The 17,658-nt window shown below is 43.2% G+C and overlaps 1 protein-coding gene across 1 annotated transcript in view; it reads right to left on the reverse strand.

Annotated features, from left to right (window-relative positions):
* The window catches only part of chd7 (chromodomain helicase DNA binding protein 7), a 79,310-nt gene that overhangs the window by 37,018 nt on the left and 24,634 nt on the right, over window positions 1-17,658 (reverse strand). The window contains exons 3-4 of the mRNA XM_041948409.1: window positions 15,870-16,204; window positions 8,789-9,252 (exon numbers count right to left, since the gene is read on the reverse strand). Coding sequence (XP_041804343.1) covers window positions 8,789-9,252; window positions 15,870-16,204 — 799 coding nt within the window. The remainder of the gene's footprint in view (window positions 1-8,788; window positions 9,253-15,869; window positions 16,205-17,658) is intronic.

Below are 17,658 nucleotides of genomic sequence, written 5' to 3' on the forward strand. Positions count from 1 at the left end.
TCTTCCTGCTAGCTTCTTCATGGCCTCACATCTCTTCTAAGTCCCTTCATCACCTCCCCAACTCTTTCTGCTCAGTCCATCTCTTTAGTCCTCGTCCTCTACTGTTTCAACTCTACAACCCTCCTCTCCAACAATCTCTTTCCTTTTGCTTTAGCCATTAGAATAACTTAATAACAGGCTCGCTGTCTCGTGTAAAATACCCTGTAAATACCCTGCTTATGTGTTCGGGTATTTAACTATTTCGTTCATTCTGACAAAAGCAAAACGAATATAATTTGCCAAAAATGTTGCTGTGAGTGGCTAGAGTTAGCGTTCCTTGGGCAGGCTCATTTTAAAGCAGATATAATCAATATTTTATGATAACAATGTATCGAATAACATTGACAACAATGTGAAAGGTGTCGCATACACCCTCCCCATTGCTTGAAGGAGCTTCACACTGAGCTTTAGCTCATTATTTTGGTTCACTCTCACTGCTCTCGTCGTGTTGTTTTCCGCTGCAGAAGGCAGCTGCTTTCAGTGAAAAAGCTCTAAAAATCCACAGAACACTACCTGCTCAGCAACAAACAGCTGACAGACAGTGACTAGCTGGTGAACGGAACGGAGCATTTAACAGCTAAAGAGACAGATGTATCGCAAATTGTAAATTTTGAGAAAATCTGGATGAATGCTCGTCTCCAACCGCTACTCTCACGTGATCATTAGAGTTGGTTCATCCAGACAAGCATTAGGTGGCACCAATGCTCCAGTCGCATCATTATACAATGCAGAGAAAGAGGGTGCAACAAGTTGATGTCATTAGAAGAGCAGTCAAACCTCAAATGGTGAATCAAAAAACTGAAATAAGGCATTTCAGTTTGTTCCATGTATTAATGTCAGGACGCTTCCATCAAATCTGTGTGAAGATGCTTTAATCTGCTGCAACAGCTTCTTCTCTTTGAGCAGAAACAGCTGATCAGTCATGTGAGATAAATGTTCGCTAAGTCAGAACTTGGTGAAAAAGGTGTTTCCATCTCCCGTACAGAGCATTAACTCTTCTATGAGAAAGACAAAAACCACCTCAACCGAGCCCAAAAATGCTTTAATTCTTTTTACGAATGTTGCAGTTTCCATCAGTCCTTCCTAATGCGATACTTCAAAATGTACAAAAAAAAAAAAGCCGACGTAATCCTGACAACTGACTTTTTTAGCAACTGGACACAATTGCATGGGCTGATCAGCAAAAAAAAAACAATGGCTTTCAAAAAGTTGCAAACTGGCCTAAATACGCTTGCTGGCTAGCCAACATTTTGGACAGGTACAGTGCTGTGAGAAGTATTTGTCCCCTTCCTGATTTCTTATTTTTTTGCATATTTGTCACAAATGTTTGAAATCAAACAAATTTTATTATGAGACAAAGACAACTCGAGTAAATACAAAATGCAGTTTTTAAATGATGGTTTCGTTATTTCGTTTAAGGGGTGGAAAAGCTATCCAAACCTACCTGGCCCTTTGAGAAAAAGTAATTGCCCCCTAAACCTAATAACTGGTTCTGTCGCCCTTGGCGACAACAACTGCAATCACGAGTCTTGGCCCACTCTTCTTTATAGACTTGTTTCAATTCAGCCACATTGGAGGGTCACATTTTGAGCATGAACGGCCTGTTTGAGTTCATACCACAGCATCGCAATAGGATTTAAGTCTGGACTTTGACTAGGCTACCAAAACCATATTTTGTTTATTTTAAGCCAATCAGAGGTGGACTTGCTTTGTTTCGGATCATTGTCCTGCATAACTCAAGTGCGCTTGAGCTTGAGGTCATGAATTGATGGCCGGACCCTATACTTCAGGATTTACTGGTGGAGAGAAGAATTCATGGTTCCATCAATGATGGCGTCCAGGTCCTAAAGCAGCAAAGCAGCCCCAGACCATCACACACTACCACCACCATGTTTGACTGTTGGTATGATGAGTTTTACAGCAGATGTAACGGGACGCATACCTTCCAAACCCAGTCTCTTTCTTATTGTTGAATCATGGACACTGACCTTCACTGAGGCAAGTGAGGCCTGCACTTCTATAGATGTTGTTCTGGGTTCTTTTGTCCCGGATGAGTCGTTGAGGTGCTCTTAGAGTTCATTTGATAGGCCGGCCACTCCTGGGAAGGTTCGCCACTGTTCCAAGTTTTCTCCATTTGTGGATAATGGCTCTCACTGTGGTTTGCTGGAGTCCCAAAGCCTTAGAAATGGCTTTGTAAGCCTTCCCAGACTGATAGATGTCAATGACTTTGTTTCTCATTTGTTCTTGAATTACTTAAGATCGCAGCATGTGGGTAGCTTTTTGAGATCTTTTAGCCTACTTCACTTTGTCAGACAGGTCCTATTTAACTGATTTCTTGATTCAACAGGTCTGGCAGCAATCAGGCCTGGGTGTGCCTTTTGAAATTGAACTCAGCTTTCCAAAATGTGGTTAATCACAGTTAATTCATGATTCAACAACAGGGGCCAATTGCTTTTTTACATGGGGCCAGGTAGGTTTGGATAGCTTTAATCCCTTAAGAAACAAAATCAACATTTAAAAACTGCATTTTGTATATACTCGTTGGTCTAAAATTAAAATTTGCTTGAGGATCTGAAGCATTTAAGTGTGACAAATATGCAAAAAAGTAAGAAATCAGGAAGGGGGCAAATACTTTTTCACAGCACTGTATGTGTCATACCAGCATTCTAAAATGCTTCCACAAATTTACAATAAAATCTTGAATATACCATATATCACTGTTTACCAAAGTATACTGATGGTTTGTCCAACTTTTACAAAATACCAAGAGACTTAAACATTGCACAAAGGTAATTCATCTGTACATAATATCATACTTTTATTTTTTGGATTCAAGATTTTAGTATTTTATATGTACCATTTTGGAAACTGTGCCATGTTTGAGGTGGCAAATGCACTGAGTTCACTGACTATGCTGTAGAGTAAGGAAATCCAGAAGACTGAAAATATGCAAACGAGGATCTAATCAGAAAAATAACATGAACTTTAATTAAATTAAAAAGGCTGCTCCCGAGAAGCCAAATCAATCAAATACATTCTTCAACCAAAAACTTCTCGGGATAAATTACATGTAATTCTTTTCATTAAGACTTAAACTGAAAAAACGTCTGAACAAAAATTACACAGCAAGCTAGGAACCTATTAAATCACTGGTGCACTGCAAAGCTGATGTGCCAATCATGACATTATATGTCTCCATATAAGGCTAGTCCTGTCCAGGTGTACAAATAAGCTCCTCCCCACTCCCCTCCTCAATGTCTCTCACTCCGCGGTATACTCATGAGCCCGAAGCCGAGCATTCACACATGCTGGCCAGCTGTAGATCCCTGTGTGTGTGTCCGTGTGTGACAACGTGTGAGAGAGGAGATGAGATGCTCCTTTCAGATTGCTGGAGGGAGGATAAAGGACAGGAAGCAGAGCCGTGGAGTAAAGTACGGGGAGGGAAGGGAGAAGAAGTGAAGAGGAAGACAAAAACAGAGGAAGGGCGGGGTGTAAGGGACACCTGCTGACGTGATGAGTCATACCACTGAACCCCCGTGCACACACTCGACTCATGGCAACAAAAACCAACACCAGTGGGCAGAACACACGCACGAACACATGCGCGCACATACACACACGCACGCACGCACGCACGCACACACACCTTCTGTGTGTGTTTAAAAAGTGCTGTATTTGCACACACACGTCTGCAGACAAAGCAAGGTGCCTGCATGCCTGACTTCTTTGTGTGTACTGCAAACAAATCACACACACGCATGCACGCAAGCGCACGCACACGCACACACGCACACACAGTGAAGGGTGTGGCAGCTGAGAGCTGGGTTATTTATAGATGTACTTCCTCTGAGAGAGGTAGACAGAGAGAGGGAGTGTGAGCGAGAGAGCAAAGGAAAAGAAGGATAGAGAGGAAAAAGCAAGGTCAAAGGAGAGGAGTGAGCTGACTGGACAAGTTAACCACCTGATTCCCCCTGTATTGCTCACACTTGAACACATACACAACTTCCTAGACAGCTGAAACTAATAGTGGTGAATGCATCTGATTTTCATTTACTGTTTCGTCAAGAGGTCGAACAACTAATGAGGTTTGGCCGATTAATCTCCACCTATGGGACGTTTTACGGCTATCGATATAAGTGGAGCTTTGCTCTGAAAGTGGCCAGCAGCTACGCAGCCTCCACCAGTCACGCAGGGATGTACATCACCGTTCTGCACGGAGGCCGAGGTAACATCATTGTGTGCCTGATATGACCTCGATTAAAATGACAGTTAACTTTATAGAACAACTTTATTTGTCAATTATGAGCAGTAGGTTGTTGGTTATGGTGTGGCATTATTAATGCACCTGACTAAAGATAACTGCTGCTCTGCCAAAATAATGCTGTCTCTGCCGGTTACTCTCGTTAACTGTGAACTTCATCGTTACCTTTTTACAGAGTGCATTGAAAGTTCAGCATTGGTATAAGTTTAAAAGCAGCACGAAAATCCACAAATAAAGCAGAAAAACGTCATGTCCACTGAGCCAGTCTCTGTTACTCACATATCTCCCTTTGTTATTCTTGAGGTTTGAATGTCTGACAGAGTCTGTTTTAATTCCGCTGTCGTTAGTTTAGCGTTAGCTTGTAGCAGGAACAATCCACAGCAAGGAGAGAGCAGTCAGCTTGTTAATCCCCAGTAAAACTCAAACACATCACTTTTAATGTAGTGGATATTAATGAATATAAAAGGCAAAAAAATCCAGCAATTTCAAATTGTGAGGAGTTTTCATGATAACTGTTCAAAAGCAGTATAGTACCACTGACATGCACCTTGATGGCACTCTAACATATCATGAAAACACCCAGCTAATGTGACATGACTTGCAGACAATGTAACAAACGCTCAGTAAAGGGAGTGAAGAACAGCCTGTGCTCAAAGGGTTAACCATACATCCAGCCCGACATCCTGGTTACACCAATTAAGTGAAGGCTTCAGTCGGCTCTGTGGTGGCTTATTTGTTCATACAGAGATGCAAATACACCAAGCAGAAAGAAAACATACTGTACCGTGGGATGGGCCACATGAAAAACTCCTGCGCTGTGGGGTTTATTTCTCCACCCACTAAGTGGAAATCTCACAAATCCCCCCAATACGCAATGGAACATACATGCCAGTGGCCCCTGAATGGGATTTTTTTTTCTCCACACCAAATGAGAAGTTCATTGAAAAGCTTTAATGCTTTTAAAATCAAGATGGTAGTCTAGAAATCAGAAAAGTAAAAAACTAGGTATTAACAATTCTCAGGTTGGGGTAGGAAGCCCTGCCACCAGCAGCACACAGAATATCTACTTAAAATCAACATCAGCAGTTTACTGACAACAACTCAAAGGTTTAATCAATCAGAGAAATGATATGTGATTAAGAGCAAAGACTTCATAAAGACCTACAGACACACTGTGTGAACCATGACGAATGAAGAGCTAGAACTTCATGAGTGCCATGCCAAACATTTTAAAATATGGAAACCTAATGTGCTAATGTGAAAAAGACAAGATGAGATGGCAGAAAAAAAAACAGCTCAACCCTTTGGCTTAAATGGAAAGACAGAAAGGAAGAGGGGAGATGAGGGGGGGCAGAGATGAAAGGATGCACTCTTCTTCACCAGGAAGAGGTCGGATTGGAGGGAGGGGAAGAGAGAAGAATGAATGAAAGAGAAGATAGTTGGATGATTGCAGCGGTCCACCATTTTAGAGTAGCAGTGAATGACCGGCAGCCATTATTATGCTAAATTAACCTGGGAGCTCCAGGCCGCCACTCAAGATGGAGGAAAGCCTGACAACAGATAAGAGCTAGTTTACCAACACGCACACACACACTTGCATAAGGGGCTGAGAATGGACTTCCCCACCCCCACATTTCCTTAGCTCGCTCTCACACACACACACAGACACACACACACACACACAGCTGTAGCTGTGGAGTGGTCAGCAGCATGGCCTTCATTATCATTAGACGCCATTTTCTGCCACAAAGATTACTAAAGACCCCTCCCCCAACACACACACCCATACAAAAAAAAACAAAAAAAAAAAACGCCTGCCCCCTCACTGCCTCACACACTCACTCCAGGTCCCCCCCCATTCCCCGCCCCCGACTCCAGTGGTCGATGCATGCGCGCACACACACGCACGCACACACACACACCTCCCCCATCGCTGACCCCTGCCTGCTGCTTTGGCCCTCCCTCTTCCTTGGGATAAAAGAGGCCGAGGAAGGGGTGGGGGCAAAGGAGTCTAAGGGCTGGGTTTTGGGGGGGTGGTGGTGGGAGATGGGGCCGTCCTGACACATTCCTCAGTCCGATCAAATTTCCACCTTCACAATGAAACCACCTCTGACTCTTGTACACAAATGCTCTCAACTCTTCGCCTCTGCCCGTCTCTCTCTGATCTTACAGTTTGCAAGTGACGAAGTGAGAAAGCATCCACAAATAGGAGACCGCACACTACAACGTAACAAAATAGTGTTGCCAAAAAAAAGGAAAAACAATGAAAAGAGTGAGAGGAGATAAAGCAAGAGAGGAAAAGTGAGGGGGGAGTGATAAGAGCTGTGTAAACAAAAGTGAACCAAAGCTGATATCGATCAACACTGATAAGTGCTGGATGTTCGATCTATCTAGTCTATCGCCTCCTACAGAAAGCTTAACTTCAGCCATCATGCTCTTTATGCATGTCTTATGCTTGGTATGGAAAATAAGCAAAAAAAACGAAATGAAAGAAAGAGTGTTAAATAGCAAGAACTGTATGAGGTAAAGTTTGAAATATTCTTTATATTTTTTGTCAACAAATCCCATGAAAAGACTAAAACCAACAATAAATGTATCCTCCACAGTGGAGGCTGTTTAGGAAAAATATCTGGTCTTGCGCTGAAAAGAAAAACACTTGAGCGCCACCAACAGAAACTAAAGGTGCAAACTGCATGAATAAAACGCCACAGAGCTGCACTCATTCACTGAAGAGATATATCTGCAGCAAACTGCAACGAAGCTCTCGCAATGCGCCCGCAGCAACAAATAAAAAAGGAAAAACCGGAGGACTAACTCTCTTTATATAACTTCACAGTAAAAAATGGCAGAAAATGGCAAAGCAGCCCTTGTCAGAAAAAAGCTAATTTCCTGTTTGAACTGATTTATTATGTCTGACAATTAGGGATGGGTGATACGACCAAAATCAATCACAGTATATGTAATTTTATATCACAGAAACAGAATAAATCATGGTATAGTAATTCTAAAACAGCTGCTTCTTGTGAGACAACACTTGCGTTACGACCAAAAGACTCCAGCCGCAAAACTTTCTGTCAATACAGAAACCTGAAGGTTCCAAAGCAGAACAACACAGATGCAACAGAGGTGTATTATCGTCACCAAATGCGAAGTCCTGCTGCCCAAATTACGTGACCTTGTGAGGGAGCTGGATTGTTACATCGTGCTGCCCAAATATATACGCCAGAGACACTAAAGCTGTTTTCTCATATGAACTCCAGACAATGTCCACAGAATCAGGTCTGAACCTTGTGGAGAGTTGTCCTTTTTGTAGTGCATTTGTCCAAGTCATCTCACATACGGGTAACACTGTGTTTGGTGTAGGCGACGGGTAGTGCCTGGGTAGAGAATGCAGGAGGAGGAGCAGCACTCATCCGTAATGATGACTGTTGTTGCATTGATATCGATACCAAATGTGTGTTAGGATGCATCCGTGATGTCAACAAAAGAGTGGAAAGCAATTTACAGGCAAGCAGAAATGAGTACGAAGCAACCGGGTACATTGTCATCAACACACCCACTTGCTCGCTGTGTAGCAGTGCATACACTGAACAACAGCATGTAAATATGGCTTATTGGATAGCTCCCGTGGTGGAGATGGCGTTGCCAAATCTCTGCTGACACACTTCTACCGTCACATGGTATGTCATACCACCCAACCCTGGCAACGATCATGTCTGTTTGTTTAATACAAGTGAAAAATGAAATAAATATATATATATACATATATAATATATAAGCATTAACAGACAAGGTGCTGACTGGGGAAGAAGGTGAATAATGATACCACCATCTGACCTGCAAAACTAAACTGACAGCAGGCTTGACCCTGCTGATGGTATCTATAGTAGAAAATGGGATTGATCCTCAGATCTGCCTATCTGGCAGTCCATGCTCCATGCTTCACTGAGCCCTGTGATCACCAACTCACACACATACACAGTCTGTGGCAGTGTGGTGGTTCACAGTTCAGAGGTTGTGACCCCCTCAGTTCCCCCTGGTTGGTTGCATGAGTGATGGATCTATGAGCTGTGTGCGAGCTTCCTTCTTTAACTGCCATCAAGATTTACACGTTTCATTTCTTTCTTGCTGTACCAAATAGATCGCACTACTTACTATATTTACAAGAAATTGTACATACTGCTAAGACCGTGGAACTGCGTCGACATACTTCTTCAGTTGTTTTCTATCCTCTTGTATTCACTGCTTACCACCTGACCAGGCTGCCTCTGGTTGGCTTTATACCTGTTTCCATGTGTACATGTGGACCACTAGTGGTTAATGGTGCCACAGTCATCTTTAGGACTTTTTAAAAGCTCCTCCAAGTGTTTACTCCAGCTAATGACGTTTTACACAGTTCACCTGTAGTTCACACATGTTTAGCTAGTGCTACACTGGTAATCACAAACAACCAAACACTGACAGTAGCTAATGGAAAGCCGCTCCTACCTGGTTTTCTTGGGCGTCTTGGTCTTGGGTGTGGAGCTCTTGGTTTTCTTCTCCTTGGGCTCCTTGGGCTCTTTGGGGGTCTTAGGTGTTTTGGGCGTCTTCGGGGTCTTCGGCTCTTTGGGCTCCTTGCCCTCTGCCTTCTCCTTTGGTTTCTTTTTTCGCTTTTTCTTTTCCTCTACTGGTGGTGAACTACCCTCTACAATTCCTGTGCCAGTAGCCTGTTCACCTGCATCACTTCCTGTTCCGGGAAATTCTGACTTGTCTTCTTCTCCTCCGGCCTTCTTTCCTCCCTCTTCTTCCTCTCCATCTACTACTTTTGCTTTCTTCTTCCTCTTCTTTTTTGGCTTGGTCTCCTGGTCGCTGGGCTGCTCTGTGCTGATAGGCTGGCTGGGGGCACCGGCGCCAAGTGTCGGCCTGTCAGGAACCATCACTGAGGCATCGCCTGACGGGTCAGTGGGGGAATGCTGGGGGAAGGGGCAGAAAGATACCAGTTAATTGGAGTTTTTCAGCAACTTTAAGGTATGCTTAAAACCATTATTATAGGATATAGACAGAATGTAGAAAATACAGTCTCAATAACCAACTTAAAGCCATCTTCCTCACAAATAAACATAACAGTAGTCACGTGGCTTGTTGGAAATCACATCAAAGTGTGTATGTCCAGATGTGGCCAAGCTGCTGTGCAGAATGTTTTAGTTCAAAAAATGATTATTCAATTGAAAGAAAAGAAACAGAGCTGGTTTTGGTAATGAAACACAGACATTTCTGCTTCTGCTTATATCACTATTAAGTGATTATCTTTGGGTTTTGGACTCTTAGACAAAACAAGTAGCTTTAGTGATGAACTTGAGCTTTAGGAAGTTGTGGAGTTGTGGAAGATGGGGATTTTTTACCATTTTGTCAGTTTTCATACACTAAACGTCTGATTTCATTGTTAATATATTTTTGCAATCAATAATTTGCAGCTCTACGTTTGTTACTAACCAAATTGGAGCGACAACTAACAATTATTTTCATGATGAATTAACCTGGCGATTGTTTACTGGATTACCAGATTCATCATAAAATGTCTTGTTTTGCCCAACACCAAAACCCTGAAGATTTGCCAACCAACCAGTATTCAAAGTGGAATACTAGTTAGTTACTAGAAGCTGGGACCAGAGAATTTTTAGCATTTTGCTTTAAAAAAAACTAAACAAAAACGCAATACACTCATTAAAAAAAACTCGCTGCTGATTAATTTTCTGGTGGCCAACTAATCGATTTATCAATTCAGCTCTATGCCATGAAATGTGCCTGCTAATGTTTTGCTTCAACACTAGTTCAGCCATGCCAGCCCGTCAGTCAACACTGCTGTATTTTCTGCAGGGTGGGGGTTGAATTTGTCAGTAATGGCAGACTACAGAGCGGAGGGGGAAGAGGGGATCCATGCATCCATCCATCCATCCATCCATCCATGCATGCATGCACACCTCCTACCACCTTCTCCTTCCTCCTCTCAACTCCACTGTTGCTACAGTTTCCTCCCCTTTCCTGCCTCCTCCTCCAGCACACTAACCTTAGTAAACAAACCGGCTGACACCTCATTTTTCCTCTAACTTTGCTCTCCTGCAAACAAAATCTTCTCTTCTTTCTCCGTCTCCCTTTACCTCCTCCTCCTCATTGCTCCCAAGTAAGCTTTCTGTGACAGGCAACTGGTTACCAGCTGTTGGGAGCCTCTCCAGCTGCCTCTCCTCCCTCTCCCTCTCTTCCATCCCTCCCTCATTCTCTCTCTCCAGCTGCTCAGGGTCCCAGTAGCAGATGGGAAATCAGGCATCATGACACGAATAAATTATCTCCATACTTCAAAAAGGCGCAGCGAGGGAGTATGTGTGTGTGTGTCATACCAGAGCAAGAGAGTATGCCTTTGAGAGTGTGTGTGTGTGCATGTGTAATGCACATGTGCACTTTGCTATATCTCAAAGTGTGTCAATGAGGTGTGTATGTGTGCATAAACATCACCAAGTTCATAGCAAAATGCCATGGCAGCAGCTCCCCTCTGCGCACGCGCACACACACACTTAGCATAGCTCAGTTGTGTTGTGGAGGGGGAAAAGAGTTGGGGTGCAATTTCTGAAAGTCCACTTCCATCAGGAGAATGCTAATGTACACACAAACACACCATTTCCACACCAAACTACTGCAAGGTCACACATCACACAAACCTCTGCACACTAACACCTGCTGACACACACGTAAACTGAGCCATTTAGACACACAAATAGGAGGAAGAGAGGTAGGGGGGGTGCAGTGCCAAGAGATAAATCTGTCCTCCTGCCAAGCTTCCCAGATAATCAATCACACGAATGACAATGGAAACCACACACACACACTCACATTCACACTGGTGTTCCTCAAGGTGAATTTAGCCTGCTGGTGTGCTGAGTTGTACTGGTTTAACACTCGATTCTCCCTTCCCTTCATAATCCACTTCCAAAACAGGTTGTAACACTATCACAGATAACCGAATTGAATACAAATATCCATTAAGAGCTCAATGAATGCATGGCTAATATGACAGACTCAGGAGAGATGAAAAGGGTTGAGTTTCATCTCTCAGAGCACAGAGGGGAGGCTGAGGAGGAGAGTGTGAGGAGGAAGGTGAATGAAGAGGGCTGAGGAAGCTGAAGGAGGGAGGGACAGCTGGAAGAAGAGTGAGGCGAAGGGTTAAATCAAGTAGGCAGAAACACTTAAGACTCCCAAAGGACTGAGTTAAAGGAAATCCTGTTCTCATCATTCAGCCTTTTCCCTTACTCTGTCCATTCAAAAATTCAAAACCCTGAACTTGACTACATACATAACCCTTCCCTCACCTGTCAGCACTAGGAATCCTAGTCAGTTCAACATATTAGTTCATTAATGTACACATTTAAATGACAGGATAATGTGTTCATAATGTATGGCAGGGTTTACCATTATCAGGTAGTCACTGTTACTAATGTCTACGGTTATAATTCCAGCTCTACACAGTTCTCCCTGGCTGCTTCTGATGTCCTCTCTCTGTCCTGATTCTAGGAATTACAGGGTTTATTTGGTGAATTTAATTTTGTTTCTGTCAAGTTTGAAGGAAGCGTGTTTATAATAATAAAATCTGTAACTAGTCTGGTAGCTAACCAGCACCGAAACCCTGATGGACAGTGCAAAGTGCATCACATTTCAGCTGCATTTAAAATATGATTCAGTTATTTGAGAATGTGTCTTGGTGTCTCTCGAATGTCTCGTGACGGTTTCAAAAGGCTCTTAATTTGTATGCAATTTTTTTTTTTTTGACAATGTTGAACCTTACAGATTACACTCAAATTTGACTGAGTGTTTTCTTACTTTTAGACTAGTTGACTAGTTAACACTATATTGAATCATCAGAGAAAGCAGAAAAATTATTCTTATCAGCAATGTAAAGTCAGCAGCATGCCTTAAAGTAAAAAGACTAAAAGATATGACTCTTGTCTTTCTTGCCATGCAGAAGTTGAAAGTTCACTCTTGACCATGCTGCTGAGAAATACTTCAAGGTGTTAGACTTCCTCCTGGCATGAATTCATTTTTGCACAGTGCTTATATTTTGCTGTATTATTACTATTCTTTATGAAGCACGGCTGCATTATTGAGCACTAGATTTGGTCAGTCAAGGGTTGATGGATAGTGAACCTGCAAGGTACTTTGTTCAAACACCACTTTCAGGTGTCGATAAGCTGTAATTGAAAAGCATATTTCAATATTTCTTTAAGTCGCAGATTCTTTGGAAGCCGTTCAAGCTGAGAAAAAGTTTTGATATTCAGCTCTAGGTTAGGGTGCAAATATGGCAAGTGATGTGTAAGTACACTATATACAATTATATTTTCTTGTTAATAATAGTTCGATAGTTTTGCTTTAACGCATATCTCTGCAGCACAATAAAATCTACATTTACAAGTTTAAAAGGAGGTCAACAATTCTAAACGACAGTTTTTTCTTCAATTTGAGAATGTGAACATTGGTTTATGAGATCGCATATAAAGTTCAAGTAGCTGTGCAATGCCAAGAGTTAATGTCTCATCTCACGATGATAAAACATTGAAGAATCATTCACAGAAGGAAACACATCCTCTCCGTTCAGACGATGCAGCAGCAGATGCATGTCTCAGCTCTTCAGAGGTGAGATGGGTTTTCAATAAAAATCACTCAACCACCAAAACCACGATGAATCTGCTTACAGAGAACTAACCTGGCAAGGTGACCACACCCGTGCTTGCACTACCTGTCCTAAAAGCACGATTAAGTATGTCATCTTTCAGAACAAGGATGCAGCTAAATTGATGGCTTTCCATAGGTGATTTTTACTTCATATGCAATTATGTGTCCATTGTTGTGACTAAGACTAAGGCTGTCACGGAGGAGGAACTTCCCCTGTGGGGATTTAGGGTGGCTCAACAGCATGGTATGTGGAAATACTGCATTTTTTGTGTGTGTTTCTTACAAATCACTTTGTAAGTGGTACACTGCAGGATCTTGTTTTATCTTAGTACAATGCTTCATTTGAAACATCTACTTGTACTAATCACCTGCACTGTCTCTCGTCCTGACTCTGCCAGCTAGCTGTGGTAGGCAACTGCCACAGCTGTGGTGAATTTGGATAATTAGTGGACTCGTTGCGTTTTCTACTAAATGACTGCCCGTGTTTCCTGTTAGGAGTTCTGTGAGGCGGAGGCCAGGTGACTTTCTCCTGTGTTGTATTGGAATCTTGAGCAAAATTCTGATCCAATCGTGGGACACTATTGTGCTTGTGCTTCAGTGAATTAAGGGATAGCGAGTAGCAGAGAGACAGTCCTCCTGTGTTTTAGACAGTGCCTCTGCTGTTGAGTCCCCAAGTCTAGCCGCCCTGGGACACAGATTCTGCATATTGCCTTGACTACATTGGCTGGCTCTCCATCTCCTTTGCTTGAAAGCTGAAATGTTTCCAAACTGGGAACATCTGACTGGACTGATGACATGTCTGTCTCAACAACATTTCTATACACCTGTTTTGACAGACAGTTCAAGAGGGATAAACTTGAACTTAACAAAAACAGAGCTTAAAGAGAAAACAGACAATGTGTTTAGGGACATTCAATTCAAATATATCCTTATTACAGCACACAACTAATGAATGTCTGATGAAATGTATGAAAACAAGTCTTGCATTATGTCAGCCAGTGAAAAACATTTCTTATGTGATGAAATCTGAACAAGGAGAGATGACTTCACATTAGAGAAGCATTTCCTCGAAGCCGCAGAGCCTCGGTGAGCTGGATGGTATAGCAGCTCACTGACAGTGTGCACGAGCGGGGGAGGGGCGAGACAGGCATGTTATATGTCAAGTAGAGTGCTGCTCGCAGCACACAACAGTGTGTGTGTGTGTGTGTGTGTGTGTGTGTGATGTAGAATAAAGGTCACAGCACAGCACTCTGCCAGTGCTGTGACCTTGAGCTGCTGACAAAGGCACGCGAGTGCGTGCGTGCATGTGTAATAACCATGCTTAGTGAACAGATGGAGCTTAGAGTACCAGACATACAGTCATCATGACTGACTGACCAGCTTGGTGTGTGTGTGTGTGTGGCTCTTTCTAACAAGTGCATCACGAGGCACAGAGAGAACTCCCTTCCTGTGCCGCAGACACACACACCACTCTGAGTAGTCCTCTAGCTAGGCTATCCTATTTCCCAAGGCACATTTGCCATCCCATTCCAGACCACACTATTCCAAGCCACACTGTCGGCATGTGTGTGTGTGTGTGTCTGTACGTGTGTGTAATGACGGGGGCTGCCGGGCCTGCAGCTACAGTCAGGATGGAGCATGCAACTCGCCCAGGCGAAGAGCAGGGCTCACCAGTCAACCTGGCATCTAGGTCAGGAGTGCTGGATAAATTAAGTGTGACGGCTGAAATGTCAACCACAAAACGCAGCAACGCAGGCTTGGAGGTGGGGGAGTATTAAGCAAGGAGAGGGGAGTAGTGTGAACGAGAATGGAAGGGAAAAAGGGAACTAGGTGTGTGTGTGTGTGTGTGTGTGTGTGTGTGTGTGTGTGTGTGTGTGTGTGTGTGTGTGTGTGTGTGTGTGTGTGTGTGGCCACAGGGCTGCTATTGTGTATGAATGGGTCAGTGGAGAAAGGGGGCTTTGAGCAACAAAACAAGCTAATGGAAGCCGAGGACACGTGACACAGGCAGTGGCAACAGTGCACGCTCACACACGCACACACACAAACATGGAGGCTGCCAATGAGAACTGCTAACCTCTTCCCACCAGCCCTTCCCTCCTCCTCGTCTGATTTGCTAGAGATCCTGGACCCCCTCTCTTGAGATCTTAGCCTGTTTTCCCACTTCTTTCCTTTTAGTGTTTTCCCCCTCCCCCAGTCTTTTAATCACCCCTCAGCTTTTTTCCCCTACTCAGTCTCCCTCTTTTCAAAACTGTCCCTCTGCACATCCGGCTACACAACATTAACTTACAGATGACACCCCTGAAATAGATAAGACAAACAGTGAGACAGACAGACAGACAGACAGACAGGCAGAGAGAGAGCGGAAAGAGAGGAGACGGGGAGGAGGGAGAGACAGGAAGGGAGGTTTCCTCTACAGAGGAGGGGGAGATGTGGGAGCAAGAGGGAAGGAGAGATTATGCTGGTGGCGCCTGTGTGTGTGCGCGTGTATTGCACACATGTCTCAGGATATGCAGCTCACAGGAAACAAACAGCTGCAAAAATCCCCCCTCCTCCCCACACACACGGAAACACAACCACACACAAGGCCGTGAGCAGAAGAATCAAAAAGCAAAACACACATTGATATGAACACACACACTCACACAAACAAAACCCCACTGAACTAGTGCCCAATGCACCACTGTGTTCTCAAATGTCACACACACACACACACACACACACACACACACACACACATTCCCCCACCCACATGAAAAATAAACATTCACATGAAGTACACCCACACATGAAAACAAATGCATAGTCTTGATCTCTCTCACACTCACACACAGCACTGTTACCACATGAAAGCGTTTGTTTTACGGAGACTCACCTGTACGTGAGGCACTTTTTGTGGGGTAAGAGGGGGTGAGGAGAGCGGGTGGGAGGCAGGAGGCGGAGGTGCCCATGGGTGGGAGGCCTGGTTGGGGGGAGGGGGCGTGCTCTGCAGGTGCTGGGGGTGGGAGGGCAGGTGTGTGTGCTGCGTCTGAGCACTCTGTGCAGGCGGCGCTAAGCCCTGGTTTGGGGCCGGAACTCCATGCTGGCTAACAGGTGGACCCTGAAAACCCATGGAAGCTGGCTGCAGGGGCTGCCCGCTTCGAGAGGCCTGCTGCTGGGCCTGGAGAAGACGCTGGTCTCCCCCCTGGTTGACTGGAGCTTCATGAGGCCCTGGGAGCAGAGACAGGGAAGGAAACACAGCATTACCACTCACTGTATGGACATATGCAGCCAACAACAATGTGTTTTACCTCATGCCCATAACCAAGACACTGAAATTGAGTCAATACTTTTTTTTCCCCCTGTGCTGGTGTTTCAATCACTAAAACCATCAACAAACATTTGTACAATGCAGTAACAGATACACTAGCTGGATCAGGCAAGTTTCTGTTAAAAGCATAAAGATTATAATGCTCTTTACACACACTGAAAAGCACTATCCAAATTAAATGCAGAGCAGAAAGAAATAACTCCAGCTCAGTTTAAACTCTCACCCAACTGTCAGTGAAGTAATAGAGCTATATATAGAGTGGCTGATATTATTTGTAAAATAAATGAATGTTACAGGTTTATGGACCATATCAAGTTGAATGTATACGTTTCTGAAATATTTAAATGATTCACGAAGCACAGATTTTATTTTTTTTTAGAAACCTAAAGGGTTGATCCCTATTTGTGAGCAAGTAACTGGAGGATTACAGGTACTAACATCTACAGTACGAATCATCTCTGCCCATGGGCAAGATCCCCTAAAATAGTTCTAGAGCTGCTGCAAAATCAGACTCTGATCTGGCCACACCAAGGACATGCGCAAAATATTCCAAAATACACTCTTACTCTGTCCTGAAACAGTGTAAAGACGGAAGCAAAAAAAAAAAACACTCAGCCGTTCCCACTCTTATGTAGAGAACATTTTCCACAACTTCTGCAGGATATTTTCAGTGACGATCTAGCTGATACGACAGGGATCATGCTACTAACATGTTCCTCTCCGTCAAAGTCAAATTTAAAAGAGTATACAGGCATAAGCACTTTATTGTCAGTACTTTAACTACTATATGTTGTTACAACCTTTTTTGTTTTTATATTGTTAAAACAATTATATATAGTATTCTGTCATTGTATTTTATTTTGTTTGTTCTGGAAAGCTCTCTATTGCTCAATGTTTGGCAAGTGCTTTACAAATAAAATGTATCTTTCTTGTTAAGTTATTACCTGAATCTATTTTTTCTAACATTAACAATTGCTGCCAGATGACTAACAACACAACAACAACAACATGAATAGTATCCTACAATTTTACTTAGTGACAAATAGACACTGAATCCGACATACCTGAATGTACAGGCAAGTTAGAATGGAGTTTGCCTGGATTATTACCACTGACTCTTACTCATAATATTAAGGGGAGTCTTTAAGGAGGCTTATTACACCCAGTGTAAGACACCACTACAAAAGTTAAACATTTCATTTCATGTTATGGTCAATTTTTACCAAAGTAAAGCAATGTTGTGGAACAGACTACTGTGTAGCCTGTATTTAGCCAGTGTTCTTTTCACATAGAGCTGGGCTCTCACTCGCTGTTGTGATCCCAGCTTCACATTAATTATTCTCCAACTTGCTCA

The sequence above is a fragment of the Chelmon rostratus genome, chromosome 12 (assembly GCF_017976325.1).
Source record: "Chelmon rostratus isolate fCheRos1 chromosome 12, fCheRos1.pri, whole genome shotgun sequence".
NCBI lineage: Eukaryota > Metazoa > Chordata > Actinopteri > Chaetodontiformes > Chaetodontidae > Chelmon > Chelmon rostratus.